The 26,490-nt window shown below is 42.8% G+C and overlaps 1 protein-coding gene across 5 annotated transcripts in view; it reads left to right on the forward strand.

The window, feature by feature from the left end:
• The first annotated feature begins 8,547 nt into the window (after positions 1–8,547).
• Positions 8,548–26,490, forward strand: part of PIEZO2 (piezo type mechanosensitive ion channel component 2) — a 417,861-nt gene continuing 399,918 nt past the window's right edge. For 4 of the 5 annotated variants that reach the window (XM_061595221.1, XM_061595247.1, XM_061595237.1 and 1 more), the window contains exon 1: positions 8,548–9,518. In XM_061595221.1, the coding sequence (XP_061451205.1) occupies positions 9,455–9,518 (64 nt within the window). In that variant the 5' untranslated portion in view covers positions 8,548–9,454. The remainder of the gene's footprint in view (positions 9,519–26,490) is intronic. The other variant, XM_061595227.1, reaches the window with a different exon arrangement.

Here is a 26,490-nt window from a genome sequence, read left to right on the forward strand (position 1 = left end):
CATCCCCCTGATCATTCCGGTTGCCCTCCTCCGAACCTTTTCCAACTCTATAATATCCTTTTTGAGATGAGGCGACCAGAACTGTACACAGTATTCCAAATGCGGCCACACCATAGATTTATACAACAGCATTATGATATTGGCTGTTTTATTTTCAATACCTTTCCTAATTATCGCTAGCATGGAATTTGCCTTTTTAACAGCTGCCGCACACTGGGTTGACATTTTCATCGTGCTGTCCACTACAACCCCGAGGTCTCTCTCCTGGTCGGTCACCGCCAGTTCAGACCCCATGAGCATATATGTGAAATTAAGATGTTTTGCTCCAATATGCATAATTTTACACTTGTTTATATTGAATTGCATTTGCCATTTTTCCGCCCATTCACTCAGTTTGGAGAGGTCTCTTTGGAGCTCTTCGCAATCCCTTTTTGTTTTAACAACCCTGAACAATTTAGTGTCGTCAGCAAACTTGGCCACTTCACTGCTCACTCCTAATTCTAGGTCATTAATGAACAAGTTGAAAAATACAGGTCCCAATACCGATCCTTGAGGGACTCCACTTTCTACAGCCCTCCACTGGGAGAACTGTTCATTTATTCCTACTCTCTGCTTTCTGCTTCTTAACCAATTCCTTATCCACAAGAGGACCTCTCCTCTTATTCCATGACTGCTAAGCTTCCTCAGGAGTCTTTGGTGAGGTACCTTGATAGTTTGTGTGTTGGGTGGTGACTGTGTTCACAAGCAAGCATTCTAAAAAAGAGAAGTGATGAATAATAGACACCAGCACCATGCATATTTGCTGCAATCTGAATATATTTTGTACGCAGCTATGTTGAAAATGGAAATGGACTACCTTCAAGTCGATTCTGACTTATGGCAACCCTATGAGTAGGGTTTTCATGGTAAGCAGTATTCAGAGGGGGTTTACCATTGCATTCCTCTGAGGCTGAAAGGCAGTGACTGGCCCAGGGTCACCCAGTGAGCTTCATGGCTATGTGGGGATTTGAACCCTGGTCTCCCACGTCATAGTCCAACATTCTAACCACTATGCCACACTGGCTGTCACTCAGCTATGTTAGCCATGTACAAAAAGTAGCATGCAAGCCCCTTGTCATGTTTCTTAAGGTAGAAAATGAGTTCCTCTAAAGTGAGGCACAAAGAACTCCTTGATTGAAAGTTGGCATTTGTCTAGACTTGGCAGCCAGCTTCCAGCGTGTCAGGTTTTCCTCCCAGTTAATGACAGATTTAAAAACATTGTATGGACAGTCCTTGGTCAGGGGGAAGCCAATGCAGTGTCCTCCAGATGCTGCTGGACTGCAACTCTCATCATTCCTCACTGGCTATGCTGGCTAGAGCTGGAGTCCAACACCTGGAGGATGTCCCTGCCCTAGGTGGGTGAACCACCTTCATTGTTATCCCTGGAGAAGTGTTTGGGTTCCAGGCAGGCCAGAATGCCTCAACTATTTCTTATTAGTTATAATAGGGACTGGTTTACAGTCTGTGACCAGAGCATGGGAGGACCTGATGCTACACTTGGGTAGAGTCATACATGTTTTTTCATGCTTTTGGCTGCAATTCTGTACCCACTTACCTGGGAGTGAGCCCCACTGAGCCCCGAGACTAACTTCTAAATAGACCTGCAAAGTATTGGTGCAATTGGAGACTCATCCCATAACAAGGTTTCAAAACATCTCTCCTATTGAGAGCAAAATCAATTTTTTTGGGACTGACTTGTGTAAACATTCATAGGACTATACAGCATAACTTGCTTTCAGTGAGGTATAAGAGGTGTTCACACATCACATTCAGAGAAAGTACAATATGTGTACCTGTGTACACAATAATTGAGTTGCATGCTCATACAGTTATTCACACGTAACATTCAATGATTGCTGCTGGTTACCGATACAGCGGGGAGAGGGTGTGTGAGAGGTGGTTGGTGCAGGTGCAGCAGTAGAGCCAATCTGCTGTTCCTACCACTGGGCCTGCACTGGGGTGACCACCGTGGCACCCAGTGCCGGTACCAGGCTATTTTGCGCCCTAGGCAAGGCTAACTACTTGCCCCCCCAAATTGCTAACTTCAATTTTCAAAAACAGATGTCTTGTAGAAACAATGAAAAGCACAAAACTTGAAACTGCTAAATTTTAGTTGCATTTTTACAAGGGTTAAAAAAACTAATCTGTATAAACCTGTGCCCCTCAAAGGTCAGTACTGTGCCCCTCTGAGGTCTGCGCCCCAGGCGGCTGCCTAGTTGGTCTAATGATAGCACCGGCCCTGGTGGCACCAGCAAGAATGGTAAGCAGCAAAGCCTTCCCATGCCCTGTTACTGCTACTGCAAGTGCTGTGCTGTCTCCATGAAAAGACTGCTCAAACCATACTGTACATTCAATACTTCTTAGATGTAAGAACAGTTAGTAACTTTCCTCTGCCTAGGAAATTTAAGGAATCTTCTTGGAAAGTTCTGAAGAGGAGGAGATTGCAGTCCTATGTGCACTTACCTGGAAGTAAACCTCACTGAATACAGTAAGACTTATTTCTGAGTAAACATCCACAAGATTGGGTTCATCTGAATTCATCAGTAGGTGGACTGTGGCCAGTACTTTTATCTTTTGTGTACTTTGAGGGATTCCCCCCACTTGATATGAATGGCCCCTCCTTTAAAAAGTATTAAAAATATAAAGTACATATTCTGTCTTTAAGTGGCTGGTGAACCAGCCAGATGGGCGACTAATAAATTCAATAATAATAATAATAATTAAGTGAACCTGCAGTATTTCTGATTCAAAAGGAAATAAATTACTACTGATGTATTGAAATATTTTTAGCCTCTGAGCAACTTTCATCCAACTTTGTTTTCCCCATATTTACCATAACCAATTTGTAATAGCCTTCGTGAGGTGCAGGAGAAGAGGAGTTTTAGTTTCAGTGATCTCAGGACAGGCTACAACAATATAACACACCATGACATAAAAACAATCCAAAAGATATTAAAACAGAAAATCTCCAAATTGTCCTAGCTACATTTCACTCTAATTTCACTATAATGTTGGCTCTCCTAAGTCACAATGCCACATAAACAATGGCTAATTTCTAAGATGCAAGGTATTCGGTCTTAAGCCAACCTGGAAATTGTCTCTTTGACCGGCTATTATTTTTTAATGTATGCACAAGTTGTACATGGAATTTATAAAGTTGACTGTCTTTTGCTCTCCCAGCAATCTTGTGTGAAAGTATTTAGTATAATTCCCATTTTTCCATTTGGAGAACTGAGCAAGTGACCTACCTAAGTCTGTGTCTGTGACACAAGTGACATTTGAACATCAGTCTCCCACATCCAAGGCCAACTTTCTAGCCCCTGAGCTATGCAATCTAGCAGGCTATACTAATCTAGAAAAATGGCCTCTTAATTACACAACTATAGTAGTTAGGTGTAGTGATAAGGCACTCTGCACATGCAGAGTTAAAAAACATTCTGGGATGAAGCATCTATATCCACCCACCCATATTTAAACAAACACAGAAAGTGAATGAAGTACATTCAGAATGCTGGGTTATAACCCAGTTTCTCCAAATTACAAATTCCATTCTTTGTATTCGGATTATATCAGCCTATTTTTAGGAATGAAAGCCCTATAGCAAGCACCAGTTTTATTGAGAATGTATGACTGCCAAACTTTGTCTAGCCACAAAGAATAGCTTAAGTGAAGGCTATTGCCAAAGTATACACTGATTATCAGGTTTGGCCAGCCAGGCATTGTAAATGCTCCATTTTTTTTAACTGAGTACATATTCCATATCAAATCTCGCTTTTAAATTCTATTTTACAATGCATTTCTAGAGACTACTGTTCAGAGCAAGTTCCACTATATTCAATTAAGCTTACTCCCAGGTAAACGTGCATAGGGCTACAGCATATAACAAAAATCTAGCTATCAACGCAAGGAATGCGTTCTACCACCTTCGGTTGGTAGCCCAGCTACGCCCCTATCTGGACAGGGATGACCTCGCCTCTGTTGTTCATGCTCTGGTAACTTCTAGGTTGGATTACTGTAATGCGCTCTACGTAGGGCTGCCCTTGAAGACAGTTCGGAAGCTTCAGCTAGTGCAAAACGCAGCAGCCAGACTGCTGACGAGGACCAGCCGGTCAGCGCATATAACACCTGTTCTGGCCCGTTTGCACTGGCTACCCATTTGCTTCCGAGCCAGATTCAAGGTGCTAGTTCTGACCTATAAAGCCTTACACGGTGTGGGACAGCAGTATCTTGTGGAACGCCTCTCCCGCTATGAACCGACCCGGTCACTTCGTTCAGCATCTAAGGTCCTCCTCTGGGTACCAACCCATCGGGAAGCCCGGAGGACAGTTACTTGATCTAGGGCCTTTTCTGTAGTGACCCCTGAACTGTGGAATAGCCTCCCCGAAGAAGCACGCCTGGCGCCGACGCTTCTATCTTTTCGGCGCCAGGTTAAGACCTGGCTATGCTCCCAGGCATTTTAATGCGTTAAATGTTACAATTTTAAATCTCTTTGTTTACTGTTTATTTATTGTGATATTTTGTATTTCTGTATTTTAATCTTTTGTACACCGCCCAGAGAGCTACTCGCTATGGGCGGTTTAAAAATGAAACAAATAAAATAAATAAATAAATCAGTCTACCCATTCAGTGAGCTGTATTTTTATTCTACCCTAAAATCTCACCTTCTGTACTTTCTACTCCTACAACTTTCTGAGTGACTTCTCTCTGCTTACACTGTCTTTCCAGATGGTGCAAGCAGGGTTTTAGCAAGAAGGTATGAAATTGCATCTTAAATAAACACACACATGCTCACTTTTGTTGTTGGTCAACGTGTTAGTCTTAAGAAATCCCTTGGTTTGAGTTGTCTGATGAACTTGACAGAATCAACCCATGAAACACATTGGTTATGTTCAGGCATCACGCTAAAGTTAAGCCACTGTTTAGCTCTATATTAGGAGTGGGGAACCTGTGACCCTTCAGATTTTGCTGAACTACAACTCTTATCAACCCTCACCAAAGACTGGTTAAGGATGGGAGTTGGAGTCCAACATTATCAGAATGGCCACAAGTTTCCCACCCCTGCTGTAAGTGAACAAGTCTACCCTCCCAGTGGGCTCGTTGACATCCCCCCCACAGTCATGTGCCACGCCTCCTGAGCCTGGGAGAAGTTGAAAGCATTCACTTCTACTTTTAATTAATTGTGGCTTCCCATGCTGTCCAAACTGAGAACCATGGTTAACACAAAATATGGCTGGTTTCAACAAACCAGTTCCATAAACCATGCTTTGAAGTTGGCTTGTTGTAAGTCAACCATAATTACTGTTAACCACAAGGTTACATCAGATGTCACAAAAACCACAGACAAGAGTTTGTGCAGGAGGAGGGGAGGGTGAGTAGAGATGTGAATGCCCAGAAAAAAAAATCAGGAAAAAAACGGTCTCTTTCCCCCCTCCGAAGCCTCTCAAGTTTTTTTTCTGAGGCCTTCCTATCTCGAAGGGTGAGCCTAGAGAAAGGTAGGCCTGTTCAGATCATACTAAAACTTGAAAATGTAATATGTTGAATAACCATGAGCATAATAGCATATATTCATGGTTGTATATAATCTAAATTTAAAATAAAAATTAGTTTCTTGATGGACTCCAGTGGTTAAAAGTTGTTAGACTGGATTAATTATCTTTTCTTAGAGAAGAGATTTTTATTTTAAAAATGGGAACCAGATCAGGATAAGTGTCAAGATACAAGCACACCTGGGACAAAGGCCATAAATCTACCTGGAAAAGGTAGATGCCATTTTTTTCTCGAGTCCTTGTATGAGACAATTTTGTATGAGACAAAATGTTATTGTTAAAATTTGTGCCCACACAAAGTTTTTTTTTAAAAGGCAGCTACTAGGTCATTTTTCTGTGGCAGGGTGGTGCATGGACTTTGGAGAGTGGCAGGGAGGCTGCAAATTCAGTAGTGTTAGGGCTTCCTAAAGGCCATACTCAGCCTGCAGGATATCTGGATATCCTATAAAGCAATAATAATCTCTGCTACAAAACCTCTCCTTTTTGACCTTCTTTCTTCCATCTTCCTTTCCCCATCCCTTTTATCTTTGCTCTCTGGATTGGATTTCTTGAATCTGAAGTTGCCAGATACCCTCGATTACTCCAGATAAATTAGCTCACTTATTGAGCAGGCGGAAACTTGTTATAAACTTATTACTGGAGTTTCCCCCTGCCCCAGACAATTCCCTTTCTCACTCAAGAGATTTTTCAATACACCCTGAAGATCCCTTCTGGAGTCTCCCAATGCCTGGACCAATTTAGGATTGAGTAGCACTGAATACATTTCTTGTACAGCTATTATTTCTGAGTGGAAGGTTTACCTATATGGAGGTGGTCATATTTTACTTTATTTTCTTACATTTATACTCCAGGTGTCATGTGTGAAGTGGTCAATGAGCTGTCCATCATGCCGAAGAACATTTTGTAGGATCGTGGCATAGTATGATTCCTAATGCATTTATTAGCCATTAAGAATTTAATAAAGTGATTTGTTGTATTTTGTGTGGGTGGAGGAAAGGGGAAATTGTTTTGAACTTGTATTTTTCAGAAATGAAAAATAAACATTTATAAAAGAAGAAAGCATTTCTATGGTGGTTGTATGATGAGAGGCGCTTTAAGGGGTAGCACAAATAATGCATGTGCCGGCCACTTAACTGCCCAGAGCTTCTCTATACCTACTGAGCAGAAATATTACTATTTATGAAATTTATTAGTCACATTTTTGTACTCAAGTGCCTCAATGCGACTTACACAGTAAAAATAAAACAACAAAGACATTAACATTAGATACAATCCAATTTTAAAATCAGAGATAAAAAGGACTTACGTGTCCATATCCATAGCTATTCAGAATGAATCTATGCATTCCAATAATAAAACTATTTTATGCACTAGAAAGACCATTTTAACAGCTCCTGCCCTAGAAGTTTCTACACTGTTCTGTTCCCTCATTTCAATGTGAGTCTTTTGGTTCTGAAAGTCATTCATGCCACCGTAAGCAAATCAGTTTTTACAAATTTTGACACCCTGATCTTAAACTTATTTACTCAGAAGCAATCTTCCATCAACTCAGTATATAGTACTTCCAAGTAAATGTGTTTGGGATAGCTCAACCCAAGGCAGTTTTACTTTAGCAGACATCCCATTGATTTCAAGGGCACATACATTTCAGTAATTATCCCAAACCAATAGCCATGCAATACCTTTATTAGGATGACCAATGAAAACACGGCAAAGTAGTAAGAAAGTTTTGGAGTATATCAGGAGCACCGAGATTAAGTGTGCTGTAGTGAGAATGTCATACTAGGATTGAGATCTTGCTTTCCTTGGATGAAAAGTGGCACAAGGCAGCAGTTACTGCTCCCCTTCCCAAGAAAGCAGGGAAGTGGGTAGTGACCACAAGAAACAGCTGCTGTTGCTTGTATTTGCTTACCTGCTATCTCACTTTAGGAGATGCAACACTAAGGATTGTGCTGCACCCAGACAGTGTAGGTGAGCAAGAGGAAGTGGTGACTGCTCTTTCAGTGGCCTGGTTGGATGGTAGAGTGTTGAGCAGCCGCCTTATCCTTTCTTGTGCATGTGTACTCTCTCTTTGACTTCGTGGGTGGTGCAGCAGAACAGACAGGGCCCAATCCTCCTAACTGTGTAACTCAAAGAGGATGTGGCTACTCTAGAGCAGTCACTGATTCCTGCTCACTCAGTACAGGCAACCCTGCCAGGCCCAATCCTCCCTATCCCCCCCCCCAACAGAGGGAATGGGTGAACAGAAAGGGCTGTCGCTCAGTAGTAGAGCACATGTTTTGCATGTAAAAAGTTCCAGGTCAACACCTGGCTTCTCCAGTAAGGTTGGGAAAGGCTCCTGCCTGAAACTTTGGAGAGCTTTGCCACTCAGCATTGACAATACTGAATTAGATGGACTAATGGTCTGCCTTGGTGTAAGGCAGCTTCCTATGTTTCAGGGGCTCCAAGCGAGAGAGCAGAAGTGAGTGATCCGAAGCAGAGGTGGCCACTCCTCACAGCCGTCACTTGTCCACTTCTTCCTACTATGCTACTAAGCGGGCACGGAGCATACAGGGATAGCGGAGCCGCCTGCACTCTCCTTGTAGGCAGCAGGGGACAGAGAATTGGGCCCAACTGTCCACAGAGAGACCGCTGCTAAAAAAATAAAAGGAGTGGAGGCGGAGTGGTTGGGTTGCACTCCAGGTGGCGCAACTAGGACGACAGGGCTCGCTGCGCCCAATCCACGCTGTTGAATCAGCCGGGCACCTAAGCCGCGCCTTGCAAAAGCAACTGTCTCTGGGTCAGCTGCACATCTGCACTCACTCTCGTAGGACGGAGAAGCGCAAGCGGAGGCTGTGGCTCTTTCGGGAAAGCCACGGGGCGCCATCTGCCCTTTACAGGGAGAGAAAGCGCGCAAAGGCAACCGCCCTTCCGCTCGTGGCGATAAGGTGCGACCCCCCTCCCCTAGGCGGGAACCAGTTTCGCTCACCGGGGGACACCTGGCTTACAGCTAGTCCAGTCAGCGGCTGAGCTAGGTCCTTCTGGGCGAAGGCGGAGTCGCCGCCTGTAACTGGGGGCGGGTCTCAGCCGTCCTCGCCCTCCTTTCGCGATTGGCTCGAAACAGCTCCAGCCCGCCCTGTCTGGCCCGCCTAGTCGAGGGGGCGGGGCAACGCTGTTTCATTGAGGTGGAGAAATGTAGGCAAAGTTCCGAGCTTCGGCGGCTGGATGGGAGCTTCGCGGTGGGGAAGACAGGAGCGAGCCGCTCTTCTCGCCCCTGGCCAACCAAGTGCACAAAGGCGCGCTGGCTACTAGGCGGCTTCGGACGCTCCCGCGATATCGCCTGCCTAACCGCCTGGGAGAGTTTGGTGTCTCCTCGCTTGAAGCGTCCGAAGTTCTGCTGGTCCCCGACGGGGCGGCTTTTGTTATGTCTCGGAATCTGGCGCGCGAACTCTGAGGATACGGGACAAGCGCAGCCACGCGCGACACAGACAGCTCCGTTTGAACTAACCCGAGGCAGTTTTCCACGCGATAACACCCCCCTCCGCCGCCCCTGATGAAGGCTAGATCAAAATGGTTCTCAAGTGAACAAAATAAAGAGCAATCTCTCTTCCAGAGAACCTCCGCGCCTCGAGTTGAAGCCTCCGTTGGTCTTTTTAACTTCGCTTCAGAGTTGTTGGGCTGGTTGTTGTCTTTTGGACGGGCTGCTCCAGAGATGCCCAAGGGCCACTAAGAAGCCTGCGGGACGGGACAGAGAGCGAGAGACAATGTTCGTTTGCTGCAGCCCTGGTCAAGGGTGGACCTCAAAGATAGGACCTGGTGCCTGGTGACATTGCGAGTGATACGGTTCTCCTTTGTTCCGCCAAAACTCGACTTTGTCCGGTCTTCCAACGATGGCAACAGAAGTGGTGTGTGGATTGATCTTCAGACTCCTACTTCCCATCTGTCTAGTCATTGGTATGCGGAGTTCGTCTTGCTGGGAGGGAAGGGGGTGGGTGGGGCTCTGGGTAATATAGGACCCTCATTCTGTCAGTAGGTATCTTTCTTGAATGTAATACACGTTTAGATATCTTTCCTCTAAATCTAAGACACCTTTTGTTCTCTAGCAACGAATGATGTAACTCTCCCCCCATATATTTTCTTTAGGAAAAGCCTTATTTTAAAGTTTGTGGCTTTTACTTTGTTTTTCCCTCAGACTTGTCATTTAATTCACCTGACCCAATAGAATCATTACTTTCAATCTATGTTGAATTAAAAAGAAACTTACACATTTTCAAAATTGATTCACAGTTATGTGCCTACTCAAGTGTTGTTGAGTTCATTAGGATTTACTCCTGGGTAAGTGTTTAAAGGATTGTAGCCTTAGTATTTAAATGGTTGGCACTATGGGACTAAGAGAAAAAATCTGCTAAGTTTGGCAGTGCAATCCTGTACAAGTCTACTCAAAAGTAAGACCCATTCAGTATAATGGCACATTCCCAGGTGTATAAGATCACAGGCTGTACTCTCTTACAGACTAAAACATACCTATTCAGTTCCATGCTAAGAAATGTGAAAATACATTCTTGCATTTGCTAGGAAGAGTGCATGCCCTATTGATTCCAAAATGACATAATTCTGTTTTAACGCTGTACCTGAAAAATGACCTTTACATGAAATGATGATTTTATGTGTGTTTTTCCCTATTTAATAAAATTTTTAGACTTTTTAAAAAGTCTAGGATAGTTATATTTTAGGCAGAGGAAAAGTTGGTTCTCCTTAGCTCTAATATTAGATATATGACGAAGGGAAAACTGTTTCTAGACTGACAAGCCACTAGTATTAATATTAGTCTACATTTGTCTTATTGGCAAAACAGGAACTGGATTGAATACTTTTTCATCTTTTAGGATAACTCAGTGGGATGTACTTCTGAGAAAATAAGTTCAGAATTGCCTTTAATATATTACAGAGCAGAAATGTTGTGTGCAAAGAATGAATCAAATAACTGCTGGTGAATCTATTTTCAAATGCCTAGAACTGTTTCACCCGAATGGAATAAACTTTTAAGTAAAATTTAAACACCACCAGAATTACTGTGGCCTGTTGGTACAATGCAGAAAAAAGCATTAGGAATTGTGTCCAGATTTTAAGATCATGTGGTGTGAGTCTACATTTTCAGCTGCAGATTCACACAGGGAGCAGTGATGTTTGTTACAGATGAACCTTGATTGCTCATTCTTGGTTCCCGGTTTGTTCTTTATGGATGACGACGGTCTTGGACGTAGTGTCTGTGACTTAAAGGCAGTGTGGGCACATTCCATAAACATGGCACTCTGTAATTATAAATCCAGTTTAGATATTCTGTTTGGTTTCGAAGTGCTGGTGTCTTAAATACATTGCCAACGTAATTAGGAGGCGGTACTAATTTCCTTGTTGGTTGTGAAATCAGCATAGTGATGCATCTGTCCTGAATATCTTCTTCCAACTTTCTGGATGGTCTCCTCTGAGAGCTGAGAAAGAGAATGTACAAGCCCCCCCCCCACACTATCCCCTCCCCCAACTAGATGGCTTTTTACCTTTTTAATTTACATTGTATTAACACATGGGAAGCTGCAGTAAAACATGAAAAATGCTCTGCCATCACTGCAATTCTTAGTATTTCCAGTGGATATACAAATACACTTTGATGGATAATACTGCACTTGATCTTCTGTAGAAAGATTCATTGTGCCGCTCATGCCAGTGTCCCAAAATTTTGTGGCTTCCCTGTAGAGGATCATAAACTTGGGGTCAATTTGCCTGCAGGGTCAAGGGAACCATAGAAGTGTAGCTTGGTCAAAGAATGGTTAGAGCCCTGGAAGTTTTGTTTTTTTTGGCTGTTTTTCAACATTTGCTTTCTTATCTCTTTGGAGCACAGGAGTGGGGGCTGCAGTTTCCTGTGCTGATAATTGCTCAATCCTCCTTTTCAAAATAGCGGTCGCAGTGTCTTCAGTGCAGGCATATATTATTATGCATATATTATTATTTAAGGAAAACAGACTACTGACTTAATAGTATCTAAACAAAGTAATATGTTTTCCTAGTTAAACCATCATTAACAGGCTAAAAACTACTTTGATATCTACTTATTATCTAGACACAGTTGCAGCTGACCAGCTTAATGCCAGTATCCTGAACTGCCAATCTTTTTTTAAAGAGCGTGTGAATTACCTTCTGGAGAGAGTAGTATCTGGATATTGCCTAGTGCAGAACCCTGTGCAAGACCAGTATAATGTAAAGGAGGGTGGATGGAATTCTTGCAAGCAAAAGGGACCCTAATTTGGCAGCATAGTTTCATGGCACAAGTATGGGGAGTCATTTTATACAAGCCAAAAACTGTGCTCAGGAGTGACGGCGAAATGCACCCTTGAGGTGGAGCTCCCTCCACAAGTTTTCTTTCCTTTGATTGCAGTGGGAATTGCAACCTTGTCTCCCTCAGACTAAGGATTGCAAAGCCTGATGATCTGGATTTCATTAAAACTCCTTCCTAATTATTCTGTTCGCTTGTGGAACCCATCCCAAATATTAAGGGCTTTCAGCAGCTCAAGCAGCCAGATGAGGTTGTTAAGGCTATTGCCCAGGTTTCAAGGCTTTTATTCTCCCCAGTTACTTTTAAATCATGTCTCCAGGTTTCCCCATAACTCATACATAAGCCTTGGAGGCTGTCCAGAACTGCCTGCTATTAGGCTTGGACTTAATTGTAATTGTTGTTTTATTTAGTTGTTATCTGGGAAATGTCATTGCCTGAAGTACTCCTACAGAAATTGTTCATCTTCAAAAGGCACTTTGTCTTGCATGTGCTGTCCTTTATAGTAAATTATTTGTAACGCCTACATAGACACAACCCTCCAATTGATCTCCTCACCTTTTTCATTTCTATATGAGGTGCATCAATTTGTTTTTCTGTTCTGATTTCTGAGCAAGGCAGTCTTTGACGTCTATAAGTTCTGAAATACAAAATATTTCAATTTTTCCAGTTACCCTTGCAGGTGTGAAATATAAACTTTATGTAAACACACACAACCACCTTTGAAGTAAGAGTTGACATGGGTCCACAGTCATCTCCCAGTGATTATAATGCTCACATCATGTCCCTACTATGTAGTTTACTGTGATGTTGCTAGCTCTATATTCAGCAGTTTACTCAGTGTTGCAGTAACCCATTTACCTGGGCATGAGTAACAGCTGCTTCCAGGTGAGTAGTTGCCAGGTCTACCATTTAATCTACTCTATGATATATTTGCAAAAAGTAGCAAAATAACTTACCCTGAGGATTAATTTTCTTGTGATTATCTGATCAGAAGAGCATTTAGCATAAGCTTTTTTGAATTGATCTGGAGTGCATAGAAGTTAGAAGTGTTTAAGCTTCATCAGAGTGGTATAAATAAGCAAGTCCAGATCAGCTGCTCTGGAGATGTACACTGTCAAAGGTGTTCTGCATAAGCTGGCTCTGTGCGAGTCTGTAAATAAGTTCTCTTAAGGTCCCTGTTGATCATAATTGCTCTTTCCTAGTGGGTATAACTGCTTTGATGTGATATTGCACTTTTGGATTTTATCTGACTGAGACAAGGATGGGTGTCTTTTCTATATAGCAATTGGTAATGAGAGACAGCTGCCTACTCTGTGGAATAATGTATGTAGCCAAAAGATTTAAGCTGCAAATTTTGTTTATGTAGTGGGCCTGTAAACAATTCTTTGCTTGTGAAGGCAAACTCCAAGTTTATGGCAGTCCAGTCTACAACCCAGTTAAAGCCAAAGTCCTTGGAGCAACACCAGTTTAGTCCTACTGTTACAATGGAGAATGATAGGCTTGAAGACTTGCTGCGCAGGAAAAGAGCAGTTAACATGCTGCACGTGATTTGGGTTTGGCCTTATGAAATGCTTACATTGCTGGTCTCTTGTTTTGGGGACTAGATCCTTATGTTGAAGAGTAAGCTGCTATTTCTTACTGTAAATGAAGCTCTTTGTTCTAAAGGGAGCTGGACAAAATATATAGTTCTGTGCTACTAGAGGCATGAACACACATAAAACTAAGGACTGAGTTACGGACAAAAGCTTCAGCCCTGGGTTCTAGAGTAGACGTTGTTTAAGACAGGACTTCTAGAGGTATCCCGTATTGTTTTACTGTTTGATTACATTATTCTTAAATTGGTTTTAGGTATTTTTTGGTGATGCTTAATTGTTTTAATGCTGTAATGAGTTTAATTCTATTTTAAATGTAGATTTTTATATGTCCAAATTATATGTACCCATTTTTAGTTGTAAGCTGCCCTGAGTTCCAGTTTTGGAAAAAGGGTGGGGTATAAATAAAGATGATGATGATGATGATAATAATAATAATAATAGATACTGAGGATATACTGTGATACAGATCAGTGATTTATTAATTCAATTTACTATTTATAGTTTAATTAATTAATTTATAGCTCCCCTTGTGGCTACTGAAATAACTCACTTGATTTGATGAACATTTGCTCTTTCATTAAATGTATTTAATATTAGAATTGCCATTAAAGTTTAAGGCAGTATTGGAGGTTCCCACTCAGCCAAAACATGAGTTTCTTATGGGAGTTCAGTGCGTTTCAACCTGACTGAGATTAAGGTAGCCAGGCAATCAATGGCTCAACTGAGGACTATGTGCATTGAATGCCAACTTTGGGCATGCCTTCCCCATGTGCATGCAGGAAGATTTAGGTGGGAATGGTGTGCTGAGTGGATGGGGTATACAGATGTGCCCGTACTCCATTTCATCCTGTGAAATTGGTTTGGCCTGGCAACATGGTCTGAACATACTTAAGCTGTTCTGTTGGGTATCATTGCCTACTTCTGGTTAGCAATGGATTTCCACTGGGAATTTTGGTCTGAAGAAACTCCCTATGCAGTGGACAAAGCTTTAAGACATGGGAACTGAAATTTGCCTAAAGTTTGAATTGAATATTAAGATTTCAGAGAAATGCCTAAGGAATTTTGAGAAAAGTAATACAGTTTAGTAAGACTAGCAACACTTCTCATCATGGAGGTGAGGATCAGCACATACCTATTTAATGACTTCCACCTTGTCTTTAAATTCAGTTCATCCTTTTCGGAGGGGCTTAATTATTCTTCTTTCTGACACTAGTATTCTTTATGTTTTAGGACATTCTAACATGTAATTCCCCTATCTGACTGCATTCCACAGTCACACTCTCTCGTAAGGGTTGTTCTGTATGATAGCTCCAGATGTGTATCTTTGCCTCTGAATGTACACTATCATGCCACTTTAAACAGACATGGCTTCCCGCAAAGAATCCTGGGAACTGTAGTTTAAGAGTGCTGAGAGTTAGGAGTCCCCTATTTACTTCACAGAGCTACAATTCCAAGAGTTCCCTGAGAGGAAGGATTGGTTGTTAAACCACTCTGAGAAGTATAGCTCGGGGGGGGGGACGACGACGACGACAGGAATCTTATAATGGCTCTTAGCACCCTTTACAAACTACACTTCTTAGAATTCTGTGGGGGAAATTATTACGGTTTAAAGTGGCATAATGCTGCTTTGCATCTATAGTTCATAGGGAGGGTAGGATCTTAGCTAATTTGGTTAAATGTTATTTTCTTCAAGTGTGAACTAGACAGTGAGTCTGTTCATCACTGAATGATAATTGGTGATTAGAAACCAATTTTAAACTTGAATAGTTAAGATGGGATTTAAATTCAGCATTTTGAACTGCTTGACCTGTCATGTCTATTCTTATCCAGGACAGATGAATTTGAAACCACTCCCAAAACTGGGAGGACAATTTAAATTTATTTTCCCATGGTTTAATTCATATGTTTTCTGAACAAGGATACATTCTAATTAGGTGCTTTTACAGTTAAAACTAGCAGTGGGGTTATTCCCCATTTCCCCTCCCCATTTTCACAAGGCCTTTTGTCCCCCGCCCCCCAGTAAAAATGAGGATTTTAAAAAATTGCTTTTGGAGGAGGAGAAATTTCTGTGCATTTTGAGCTGGAGTTTGGCTTCTCTTACTATAAGATGAGGTGACCAGGCCTTGGTTCTCCTCTGTTCTCCTCCATTTTTTACACTTTTAAAAAAACTTGTCTGACGGTTGGTTATCTCTGGTTTCCCCTTCCTTTTTAGCCCTATGAATCTGGCATAGTTAGGAAAAGGTTTCCTTGGGAGTCTCGCTGGCTCTGATCAGCAGCCAGTAAAGCTTTTCTGAAAGTGGTAAAAATGGGTAGTGGTGATGGGTGGAGCTCAGATCTTAGCTGTCTCAACTTACAGTAAGTTAAGCCATCCCCCCACCCCAATTTTGGGGTTTGATATCTTTTTACACCCCCCCAATGAATTCCTGAGAAGAGTAAAAAAAACAACAGCCCAGCTTTAGTTAAGATGTCTCACTGTGCAACTAAATAGAGCCTTTATACAATCTGGGAGCATAATATAAAACCTTTGGACATATAAGCCCTCTTAATGTTTCTGTATTACTCAACACAGGAGCTGGGATGCACTGAGTAGCCATGCCCTTAGCTTTCACCTGAAGATTGTAATCATCTGCCACAACAGAGCCTTTGTCGATACAGCTGTTCATGTGAAGGCTTCCATATGATATAGAACCCCAATTCTGAAGGGATCTGGGTCATAGCAGTCTTTGCATGAAGGCTGGGGGTGGGGTTACTTGGTCCATCTCCATGCCTCTGTTGAGTAATGCAGGGAAGAGCTGTGGCTTACCGGTAGAGCATATGTGCTGCATGCAAAAGTTCTCTAGGTTCAAACCCTGACATCTCCAGGTAGGGCTGGAAGAAACTCCTTTCTGAAACCCTGGAAAGGTGTTGCCAGGCAATGTACACAATACTAAGGTAGTTTGGCCATTGGCCTGACTCTGCTAATGCCTGTTAGGCTATAGTCAAAATGCAAGACAAGGTGGCAACTGTAAAATTAACCAATCACACCAATTGGTGTTTGGTAACTACTGGGCAGAACAGCATTCGAAATCCAGCCAAAGTTATGTTTTTGATTTGTATGCAAGAGAAAATCACAGGAATAATTCTGTCCCTTTGAAGTCAGTGGGACTGAAACTAATGAATTTTGGCTGAATTTTAGTCCATGCTGTTTTAGTTGACATAAATATTCAGAATTTTCCGCAATAACACTTGATCTGTATGTCATATTTATAGTGCTTGATCTTGGCAGCCTGATCTTTCTTGCCAAGCTTTGTTTTATAAAGAAAAGCAGCAATGTGTTTGATAGAGAGTCAAGGGTTCTGTTATAAACAAGTAAGTGTAGATCTTTAAAGGTTGGCTTGTATTAAAGTCATATTTTATTTTAAACCTAGTTTTTTATTTTATTTGTAAAGAAGAATTAGAACTAAAATAAATAATATAAATAATAATATAGCATGATTTAAATAAAATACTGATTTCTAAAATTAAATATATTTTTCAAATATCCTGTTCTTATTGGTGTTTACATAATGGCTATACAAAGTCAGAAGTAGTACTACTCGGTGGATGAGGCAACCTGTTTCAAATTTTCTTGATTAGTTCATTTGTACTAGCTGGTTTTCCCTGCCCCCCCCTCCCTGGTACTACAGTAAGAAACTTGATCTTGCTTTCTATGATAATAAAGTAATCTAGTGCAATACAGCCTTGAAGCCTTGGAAAAACAGGATGACCACCAACTCTAAAGGGATTGTTGCTGTATTTGGTATGTTGAAAACACTCCATTGACTCCAGCTCTGTTACTGCTGGATCATTAAGCATCATTAAGGGTATTTTCAGAGGAAAATATTGTGTTACCTTTACCCTAGCATGCTAAAAAGGGAGACATAAGTAAGGATAAATGTGATGTTTTTTGTAAGCATAAGCCTCTTTTCAAGAAAACAAGTCGATTTAAGTGAGTTGCAATGTGTGTGTTCGCATAATGTCTGAAAATGAAGGCCTGCAGGTTTTCTTTTGGAATATAATTTGTCTGTTTTGCAGTGCTTAAAGAATATGTTGCAACATGTATCAGCTTTTCAACTTCTTTCTGACAGATATTTTCAGCTTGTTTGTTGCACAAACTAATGTTGATAAAGATCCAAAGCCACTCTGTTATGACTGGTATAGTCATTTGGTGGAGGTCTCTGAGTTAGCTTGGCTATTCTGATGCTTGCTGTTGAACTGCTTTGTTACTTTAATGCAATATTCTAATTATATTTAATCATTTATGATTTTATCATGTGTGTTTGCCACTCTGCCATCCCATGGCATAAAGCAGAGGTGGGGAACCTTTTCGGCTCCATGGCACAGATCCTTATTAGGATCCTCTTTGTGGGCCAAATTTGACAAGTGGGCAGGGCTACTGACTTGTCAATCACATGGCATCATTATGACATCACATGATTGCTAGGTGGGCAGGAGCACCCGCCTGTGATATTCCCTTAAGTCTCCACTTTCAGAGATTTAAAGGGGGTGAGGGGAGACTTGCAAAAGCATTTCCTGAATCTCCCGTTTCCCCTCTTTTAATTATACTTGATTGGGGAGTTAAGAGCAGAGGGGCAGCTTTTGCAAGTCTCTGCACTCCTCCTTAAAGTCTCTGATTGCAGAGACTTAACAAAAAAAGCAAACCGGAGTGCAGGAGCTGTCTTAAAGCCTTTGCAAAAGTGTATTTGAAGTAGCTCGTGTACACATGCATTGCTTCAAATGACATTTTTTTCGCAGGGCTTTAATCCCTGCTCAGCTGATCTTGTTCTCTGCTGGGAACAGGATTGTGCAGTCAAGGCATGATTAAATCCTGTCCTCTGCTGCCATCACTAGTGACATTGGCAGATGGGTGTGGTTTGGGGAAATTAGCCTTTGTGGCCAAATTTGACCCCCTGAAGGGCCATGATTAGTATGAAGGATGGTCTATAAAGGTAAACAAGGGATCACCTTACCCCCATATATGCCCATATGACTGCTTTGATATACAGAACTAGCACTTTTATAAGTGCCACATAATGCTCTTTCTATTCTACAGTCTTTCAGTGTGGCAGCACCTATACTCTGGAACTCCCTTCCCTGTCCTGTTTTCGGTATCTGCTAAAAACCTTTTCTTGTTCATGCACCCCTACCCGAATATGTAAAGCTGACATGCATTTTAAAATGTAATTTTCTGAATAATATATTTTTTTAGATGTTGGTTTTATTTATATTTTGAATTTGTAGGTGGTCTTGGTTTTAATCTACCTTTTTATTGATAATTTGATGTACATTTTACATTTTAAGTAAACCACTTAGTAGTTTTTTTTTACAATTAAGTGGTATACAAATTCTGTTAACAGTACAAAAATGATGACTGCAATGGCATCAGTGCAGCTCTGGCACAAGTGGTGTTACATGACATCATGAAGACCTGACTCATAAGAACATAAGAACATAAGAAGAGCCTGCTGGATCAGGCCAGTGGCCCATCTAGTCCAGCATCCTGTTCTCACAGTGGCCAACCAGGTGCCTGGGGGAAGCCCGCAAGCAGGACCCGAGTGCAAGAACACTCTCCCCTCCTGAGGCTTCCAGCAACTGGTTTTCAGAAGCATGCTGCCTCTGACTAGGGTGGCAGAGCACAGCCATCACAGCTAGTAGCCATTGATAGCCCTGTCCTCCATGAATTTGTCTAATCTTCTTTGAAAGCCATCCAAGCTGGTGGCCATTACTGCATCTTGTGGGAGCAAATTCCATAGTTTAACTATGCGCTGAGTAAAGAAGTACTTCCTTTTGTCTGTCCTGAATCTTCCAACATTCAGCTTCTTTGAATGTCCACGAGTTCTAGTATTATGAGAGAGGGAGAAGAACTTTTCTCTATCCACTTTCTCAATGCCATGCATAATTTTATACACTTCTATCATGTCTCCTCTGACCCACCTTTTCTCTAAACTAAAAAGCCCCAAATGCTGCAACCTTTCCTCGTAAGGGAGTCGCTCCATCCCCTTGATCATTCTGGTTGCCCTCTTCTGAACCTTTTCCAACTCTATAATATCCTTTTTGAGATGAGGCGACCAGAACTGTACACAGTATTCCAAATGCGGCCGCACCATAGATTTATACAACGGCATTATGATATCGGCTGTTTTATTTTCAATACCTTTCCTAATTATCGCTAGCATGGAATTTGCCTTTTTCACAGCTGCCGCACACTGGGTCGACATTTTCATCGTGCTGTCCATTACAACCCCGAGGTCTCTCTTCTGGTCGGTCACCGCCAGTTCAGACCCCATGAGCGTATATGTGAAATTCAGATTTTTTGCTCCAATATGCATAATTTTACACTTGTTTATATTGAATTGCATTTGCCATTTTTCTGCCCATTCACTCAGTTTGGAGAGGTCTTTTTGGAGCTCTTCGCAATCCCTTTTTGTTTTAACAACCCTGAACAATTTAGTGTCATCAGCAAACTTGGCCACTTCACTGCTCACTCCCAATTCTAGGTCATTAATGAACAAGTTGAAAAGTACAGGTCCCAATACCGATCCTTGAGGGACTCCACTTTCTACAGCCCTCCATTGGGAGAACTGTCCGTTTATTCCTACTCTCTGCTTTCTGCTTCTTAACCAATTCCTTATCCACAAGAGGACCTCTCCTCTTATTCCATGACTGCTAAGCTTCCTCAGAAGTCTTTGGTGAGGTACCTTGTCAAACACTTTTTGAAAGTCTAAGTACACTATGTCCACTGGATCACCTCTATCTATATGCTTGTTGACACTCTCAAAGAATTCTAATAGGTTACTGAGACAGGACTTTCCCTTGCAGAAGCCATGCTGGCTCTGCTTCAGCAAGGCTTGTTCTTCTATGTGCTTAGTTAATCTAGCTTTAATAATACTTTCTACCAGTTTTCCAGGGACAGAAGTTAAGCTAATTGGCCTGTAATTTCCGGGATCCCCTCTGGATCCCTTTTTGAAGATTGGCGTTACATTTGCCACTTTCCAGTCCTCGGGCACGGAGGAGGACCCAAGGGACAAGTTACATATTTTAGTTAGCAGATCAGCAATTTCACATTTGAGTTCTTTGAGAACTCTCGGGTGGATGCCATCCGGGCCCGGTGATTTGTCAGTTTTTGTATTGTCCATTAAGCTTAGAACTTCGTCTCTCGTTACCACTATTTGTCTCAGTTCCTCAGAATCCCTTCCTGCAAATGTTAGTTCAGGTTCAGGGATCTGCCCTATATCTTCCACTGTGAAGACAGATGCAAAGAATTCATTTAGCTTCTCTGCAATCTCCTTATTGTTCTTTAGTACACCTTTGACTCCCTTATCATCCAAGGGTCCAGTCGTCTCCCTAGATGGTCTCCTGCTTTGAATGTATTTATAGAATTTTTTGTTGTTGGTTTTTATGTTCTTAGACTCTAAGTATGATCTTTGTAAAAGTCTAAGAATATTACTTTGTGTTATTGACTATGACTTGGGAGACCAGGGTTCGAATGCCCACACAGCCATGAAGCTCACTGGGTGACCTTGGGCCAGTCACTGCTTCTCAGCCTCAGAGGAAGGCAATGGTAAACCCCCTCTGAATACCGCTTACCATGAAAACTCTATTCATAGGGTCGCCATAAGTCAGAATTGACTTGAAGGCAGTCCATTTCCATTTCAATAAGACAAAGTATATTAAATTAATGTAGACCTCAATAACAAATTGTTCTACTTCTCATGTTGCACACAATTAATATTAACAGGATATGAAAAGCGATTGCAAAATAATTTACATTTCTCAATTGCATAAGGTCATTTGACTCTGCATTTGAAAACATTTGTGGTTAATTAGCTGTACTAGAAATGTGTAATAAGAGAACCAATTGGCTGAATGAGAGATTTCACCTCCAAACTGCAACCAAAGGGAGATATCCATTTTTGGATGTCTTAATTACTCTTGAGTTCCGGCTGTGTTGAAAACTCCTGAAAAATCTGTTGAATGACATTTTCAGACCACCCAGTTATATCTGTCTAATTGAATAGCTCAGTCCATGGCAGGAGAAGAGTGTGGAACTATTTCCAGTTTCATATTGAATGGCCTGTAGACTTGGAGAGACAAAGATGTATTGGGCAAAGAAATGGGCTGCCTTCCGCCCAACCATAATTTTGTGCCTCCATACTAGCTTGTGTTTCTGATGTGAAGAGCTTCATTGCCTTTTTGCTTTACCTCTTTAGTGCCTGGAGCTGACATAAATGTGAGTACTGGTGCAGAATTGTGCATATTCAATATCTGTGCAGACCTGGGAATCTGAGAGCCTTTGCTAATGAAATTGAAAGGCTGATGGATGGAGTGCTCACAGAACAAATGGACCCTTCCTCCTCATGGCAGCAGCTCAGCTAAGGGTTTTGTGTACTAGAGGCCAGAGTGTTCTGCAGTTCTATGTGATACTATGATGGCTATTTAGCTCTGCCCCATATGCCTGTAATCATGATTTGTCCTGAAAACTGGATTTTATAATTTGACTGGAATGTATTAACTGAGTTTTGAAAACGTCAGTAGTTTGAGTGAAATGCTGGTGTCAATAAAATTCTATACATTTATGATGCCCACAATGTGTTTGTCTTGCTGTGCTTGCCCAACATATCATGTGATATAATATTAAAACAACTGTAAAATGATTTCAAAACTTTTAAAAGCTTAAATAAGTAAAAAGCTCTTATGGTTCCCTGACAGATAGCGTTGTAGTGATTCAGGTATTCTGAAGTGCCATTCCATGACTTCCTCCGACCTGTCACTCCCTTCCTCCCCAATTTATATATATAAATCATGGCTGGTACAAGGTTTGAAGGTCACTGGGCAAACTAGCCTCTGGACTATGTCTCCACTGTCAACAAATAGTGTTGGTGGCTACTGCTGATTCACTTCTCTGCTTAGCATTGGGCTGAGTGCTGCACCCTGTCCCTGCAGCCTGACTCGGCTGGTAAACTTACCAGTCCATGCAGCAGTGGATGCAGGTGGAGGGTGTTCAGCCTGGCACCCAGCAAAGCAAAGAAGCACCGAATGAATTGGGTGCAGACGCCACAACATCTTTATTACCACCTGAGGCTTCTTCTCAGAGCAGAGGGTGGGAGCTAAAAGAAAATGGGGGGGATGATGGTGTCACCTTAGGTGAGCCCTGGGGTCTCACCATGCTGGGAAAGATTATTGCCTCCCCAATAGTGTGCACTTTGGAGACTGATTGCTGAGCTGTAGGACTGTGCATTGTTCAGAGGGCATTTTCTCCCTAGACATAATTAGGGGAAATGCAGAGTGGGTTTGTGTTCTCCTCATTACTGTGGAGAGAAGTGAAAGACAGAACTGGGAATTCCTGCACTTAATTGAATGCGGGGTCTTCCCAGACTTTGGGAAAGAATAAAGCTTTCTTTCTTACAAATTTGTGTGTTAAGAAGGCACCATGTGGAATATGTGCTAGGTGAGACCCAAGGTGTGAGTTGGTTGATGTATTAATTTTAATTGGATCAATGGGAGGAAATGGTGGGGGCTAAAAAGGGTTAGGGATGATCTGCAAGGGGAGAATACACGTTCTTTCAGGACCTGGAGAGGAGAATTCAATATGGGAAATAGTTGAGCTAATGTTTCTCAGCTGAGAGTAGGGAGAAGATAGTTAAATACTCACAGATGTTCAGAGAAGTAGCATTTTCATCAATACTCTAAACCTGTCAAAAGTGCTACTCCCTGCAAGGCCTTGGGTGCCAGCTGAAGCCAGTTGGGGCTAATGAGGGAGAGAACAACTGCCAGAGGGTGGGGAAGAGAGCTCCCCTTCATGAGAGCCACTTCCAGCCAAGGCAAGTGCCTTGGCGTGCACAAAGTGTATCTCTAAATGTGTATTTACCACAGCACTTGGAGTTGCCAAGGAATCGCCCATTGTGAAGCAGGCAGTTGTGGAACCTCTCTTGTCTATAAGAACTGACACAGAGGTGCTGTTGAGAGGCCTACTAAGACAGCAAGTGGGGTTACATAAATTGTTGGGGGCAGGAGAGGGAGGGGAAGCAGGAATTTGGTTTGCTATTGGGAACTACATAAGAGGGTTTTATTCATCTATTTTAACTTTCCTTTTTTCTTTTCCTTTTTAATTTAATTTTTCAGTATCAGGCTCCTTTGAACATGTGTTGGGGTAGGAGTAGTCAGGGGCCTGGCATTGAGGTAATATTGAACAGGGAACGTAATAGCGGTGGGAGGCAGACTGGCCATTACAGGGGAAGGGATACAAGACATCTTCATGCTTGCATCCCTTCTGGGCCCCTATCCAAACCCTGGGACACTGGTAGCTATGCTGGGAACTCCCTGGAACTTACTGTTCTGATGATGAATGGAAGCTCAGTGACTAATAAAACCACTCTAATTCAGGATTTAATCCTGGATGAATGTGCTGACCTTGCTTGTATTACCGAAACCTGGCTAAATGTCCAAAGCAGAGTAGGTCTCTCTCAGCTCTGCCCACCATGTTTTGTGGCACTCCAGCAGTCTAGATCCAGGAGACGGGGAGGTAGGGTTGCAATTGTCTGCAGGGAATCCATCTCCCCTGTCAGGTACCCTGTTCCTAACACCTTCAGTTTTGAGTGAGTGTACCTGGCATTGGGTCAGGGAGACAGAGTGGGGATTCTGTTGGTATGCCATCCACCCCACTGCCCAACAGACCTCTCTCCCTCCCTGAGCTGGTGGAGCTGATCTCTGCATTGGTGTTGGAGTTCCCCAGGCTGGTTGTCCTGGGTGACTTCCAATATACATGCCGAAGTTAGACTCATAGGTCCAGCTCAGGACTTCATGGATGCCTTGACAACCATGGGGCTGTCTCTAATATCATCTGGACCAACACATGTGGCACGACACACACTTGATCTTGTGCTTTGTTTGGGACAGGAAGAGGGTGATCTGAGGGTGGAGGGGTTCTTAGTGACTCCGTTGTCAAGGACAGATTACCACCCGACAAGGTTTAGACTTTGTGCCCCCAGTAACCTTTGCAGGGGTGAAAGGCCGATTAAGATGGTCTGCCTACAGAGACTTATGGATCCGGATGGTTTCTTGAATGCTCTGGGGGATGTTCCCAGCATGGCTAGCAATACTGCTGAAGCCCTGGTCAATCTCTGGAATACAGAGGTGACCCAGGTGGTGGACACTATTGTTCCAAAGTGCCCTCTCCCATCAGGGAAGGCATGTAATACACCTTGGTTTACTTGAACCTTGGGCCTGATAAAATGGCAGGGACAACAGCTAGAGCAACAATGGAGAAAAACTCAATCTGCTTCTGACCGAACACAGGCTAGAGCTCATTTTTGAGCCTATCATGTGGCAGTGATGGCAGCGAAGAAAGTTCACTTCTCTGCCACCATTGCATCTGCTCAGTGTTGTCCGGCGATGCTTTTCCAGGTGGTCTGGGGTCTTTTGGGCTTTGGCCCTACATTAGACTCTGAGCCCTCAGTAACTCATTGTAACATGTTTGCAAGGCACTTTGCAGATAAAATTACATGCATTCGGGCTGACTTGGACTCCTCATTAACTACAGTTGTGCCAGATATCCCCAAGGGTTCCTGTGGTCATTCTTCATTGCATACTTTTCAGCTTGTAATGCCTGAGGATGTGGACAGGACTCGGGGAGAAATTAGGGCCACTACTTGTTCTCTTGACCCTTGCCCATCTTGGTTAATCAAATCTGCCAGACTGGGAGTGGCTGACTAGTTGTCATATTTAATTAACACCTCCCTAAGGGAAGGTTCTATGCCAACTATTTATTTATTTATTTATTATTTGATTTATATTCCACCCTTCCTCCCAGCAGGAGCCCAGGGCGGCAACATTGTTGAAGGAGGCAGTGATAAGACCTTTGTTAAAGAAGCTTTCATTAGATCTTGCAGATCTTAACAACTTCTGCCCAGTCTCTAATCTCCCCTTTCTGGGCAAGGTGACTGAAAGGGTACTGGCTGCTCAGCTCCAAGTTTCCCTGGATGAATCAGACTATCTAGAGACCCTTTTCAATCTGGCTTCAGGCCTGGTCATGAGACAGGGACTGCCTTCTTTGCCCTGCTTGATGACCTACGCCGGGCATCAGATAGGGGAAGTGCATCCCTGTTGGTGTTGTTGAACCTGTCAGCGGCTTTTGATACCATTGACCATGGTATTCTTTTGGGCCGTCTGGCTGGGATGGGGTTGGGAGGCACTGTTTTATGGTGGCTCCAGTCCTACCTGATGGACAGGTCCCAGAAAGTGGTGCTGGGAGACTACTGCTTGACCCCCTAGCTGTTGGCCTACAGGGTACCACTCTGTCTCCCACGCTCTTTAACGTTTATGTAACCGCTGGGACAGGTCATCTGGAGATTTGGAGTACAATGTCATCAATATGCTGGTGACACTCAACTCTATCTCCCCCTACCACCTGACTGCAGGGAGGGAGTGCTCATCCTAAACCGGTGGCTGGAGGCTGTGAAGGGCTGGATGTGGGCTAACAAATTGAAACTTAATCCATACAAGATGGAAGTGTTGCTGATCAAGGGGAAAAGTGCATCAGGGATAGGGTTGCCCCCTATTCTGGATGGGGTTGCACTCCCCTTGAAGGAGCAGGTCCGCAGTTTAGGAGTCCTCCTAGATCCTGCCCTGCTGCTTGAATATCAGGTGGCTGCAGTAGCCAGGAGTGCTTTTGGCCAACTCAAACTGGTCTACCAACTGCGCCCATTCCTGGAAGCAGTTGACTTGGCCACAGTGACACATCCATTGTCTATGTGGGGCTGCCTTTGAAAACTGTTTGGAAATTACAGTTGGTTCAAAATGCAGCCCTAAACAGCCTCGGACCAATGTACCTGAGGGACTGCTTACGCCCATAGGTATCTGTCCGGGATTTAAGATCATCTGCCTCTGGTCTCCTCTGCATGCCTGGAATGAAAGACGTTAGACTGACAGGCATGTTGGAGACAGCCTTTTCAGTTGTGGCCCCCATGCTTTGGAATACCCTACTCCA

This window comes from Rhineura floridana, chromosome 1 (assembly GCF_030035675.1).
Source record: "Rhineura floridana isolate rRhiFlo1 chromosome 1, rRhiFlo1.hap2, whole genome shotgun sequence".
In the NCBI taxonomy this organism is placed as follows: Eukaryota; Metazoa; Chordata; class Lepidosauria; order Squamata; family Rhineuridae; genus Rhineura; species Rhineura floridana.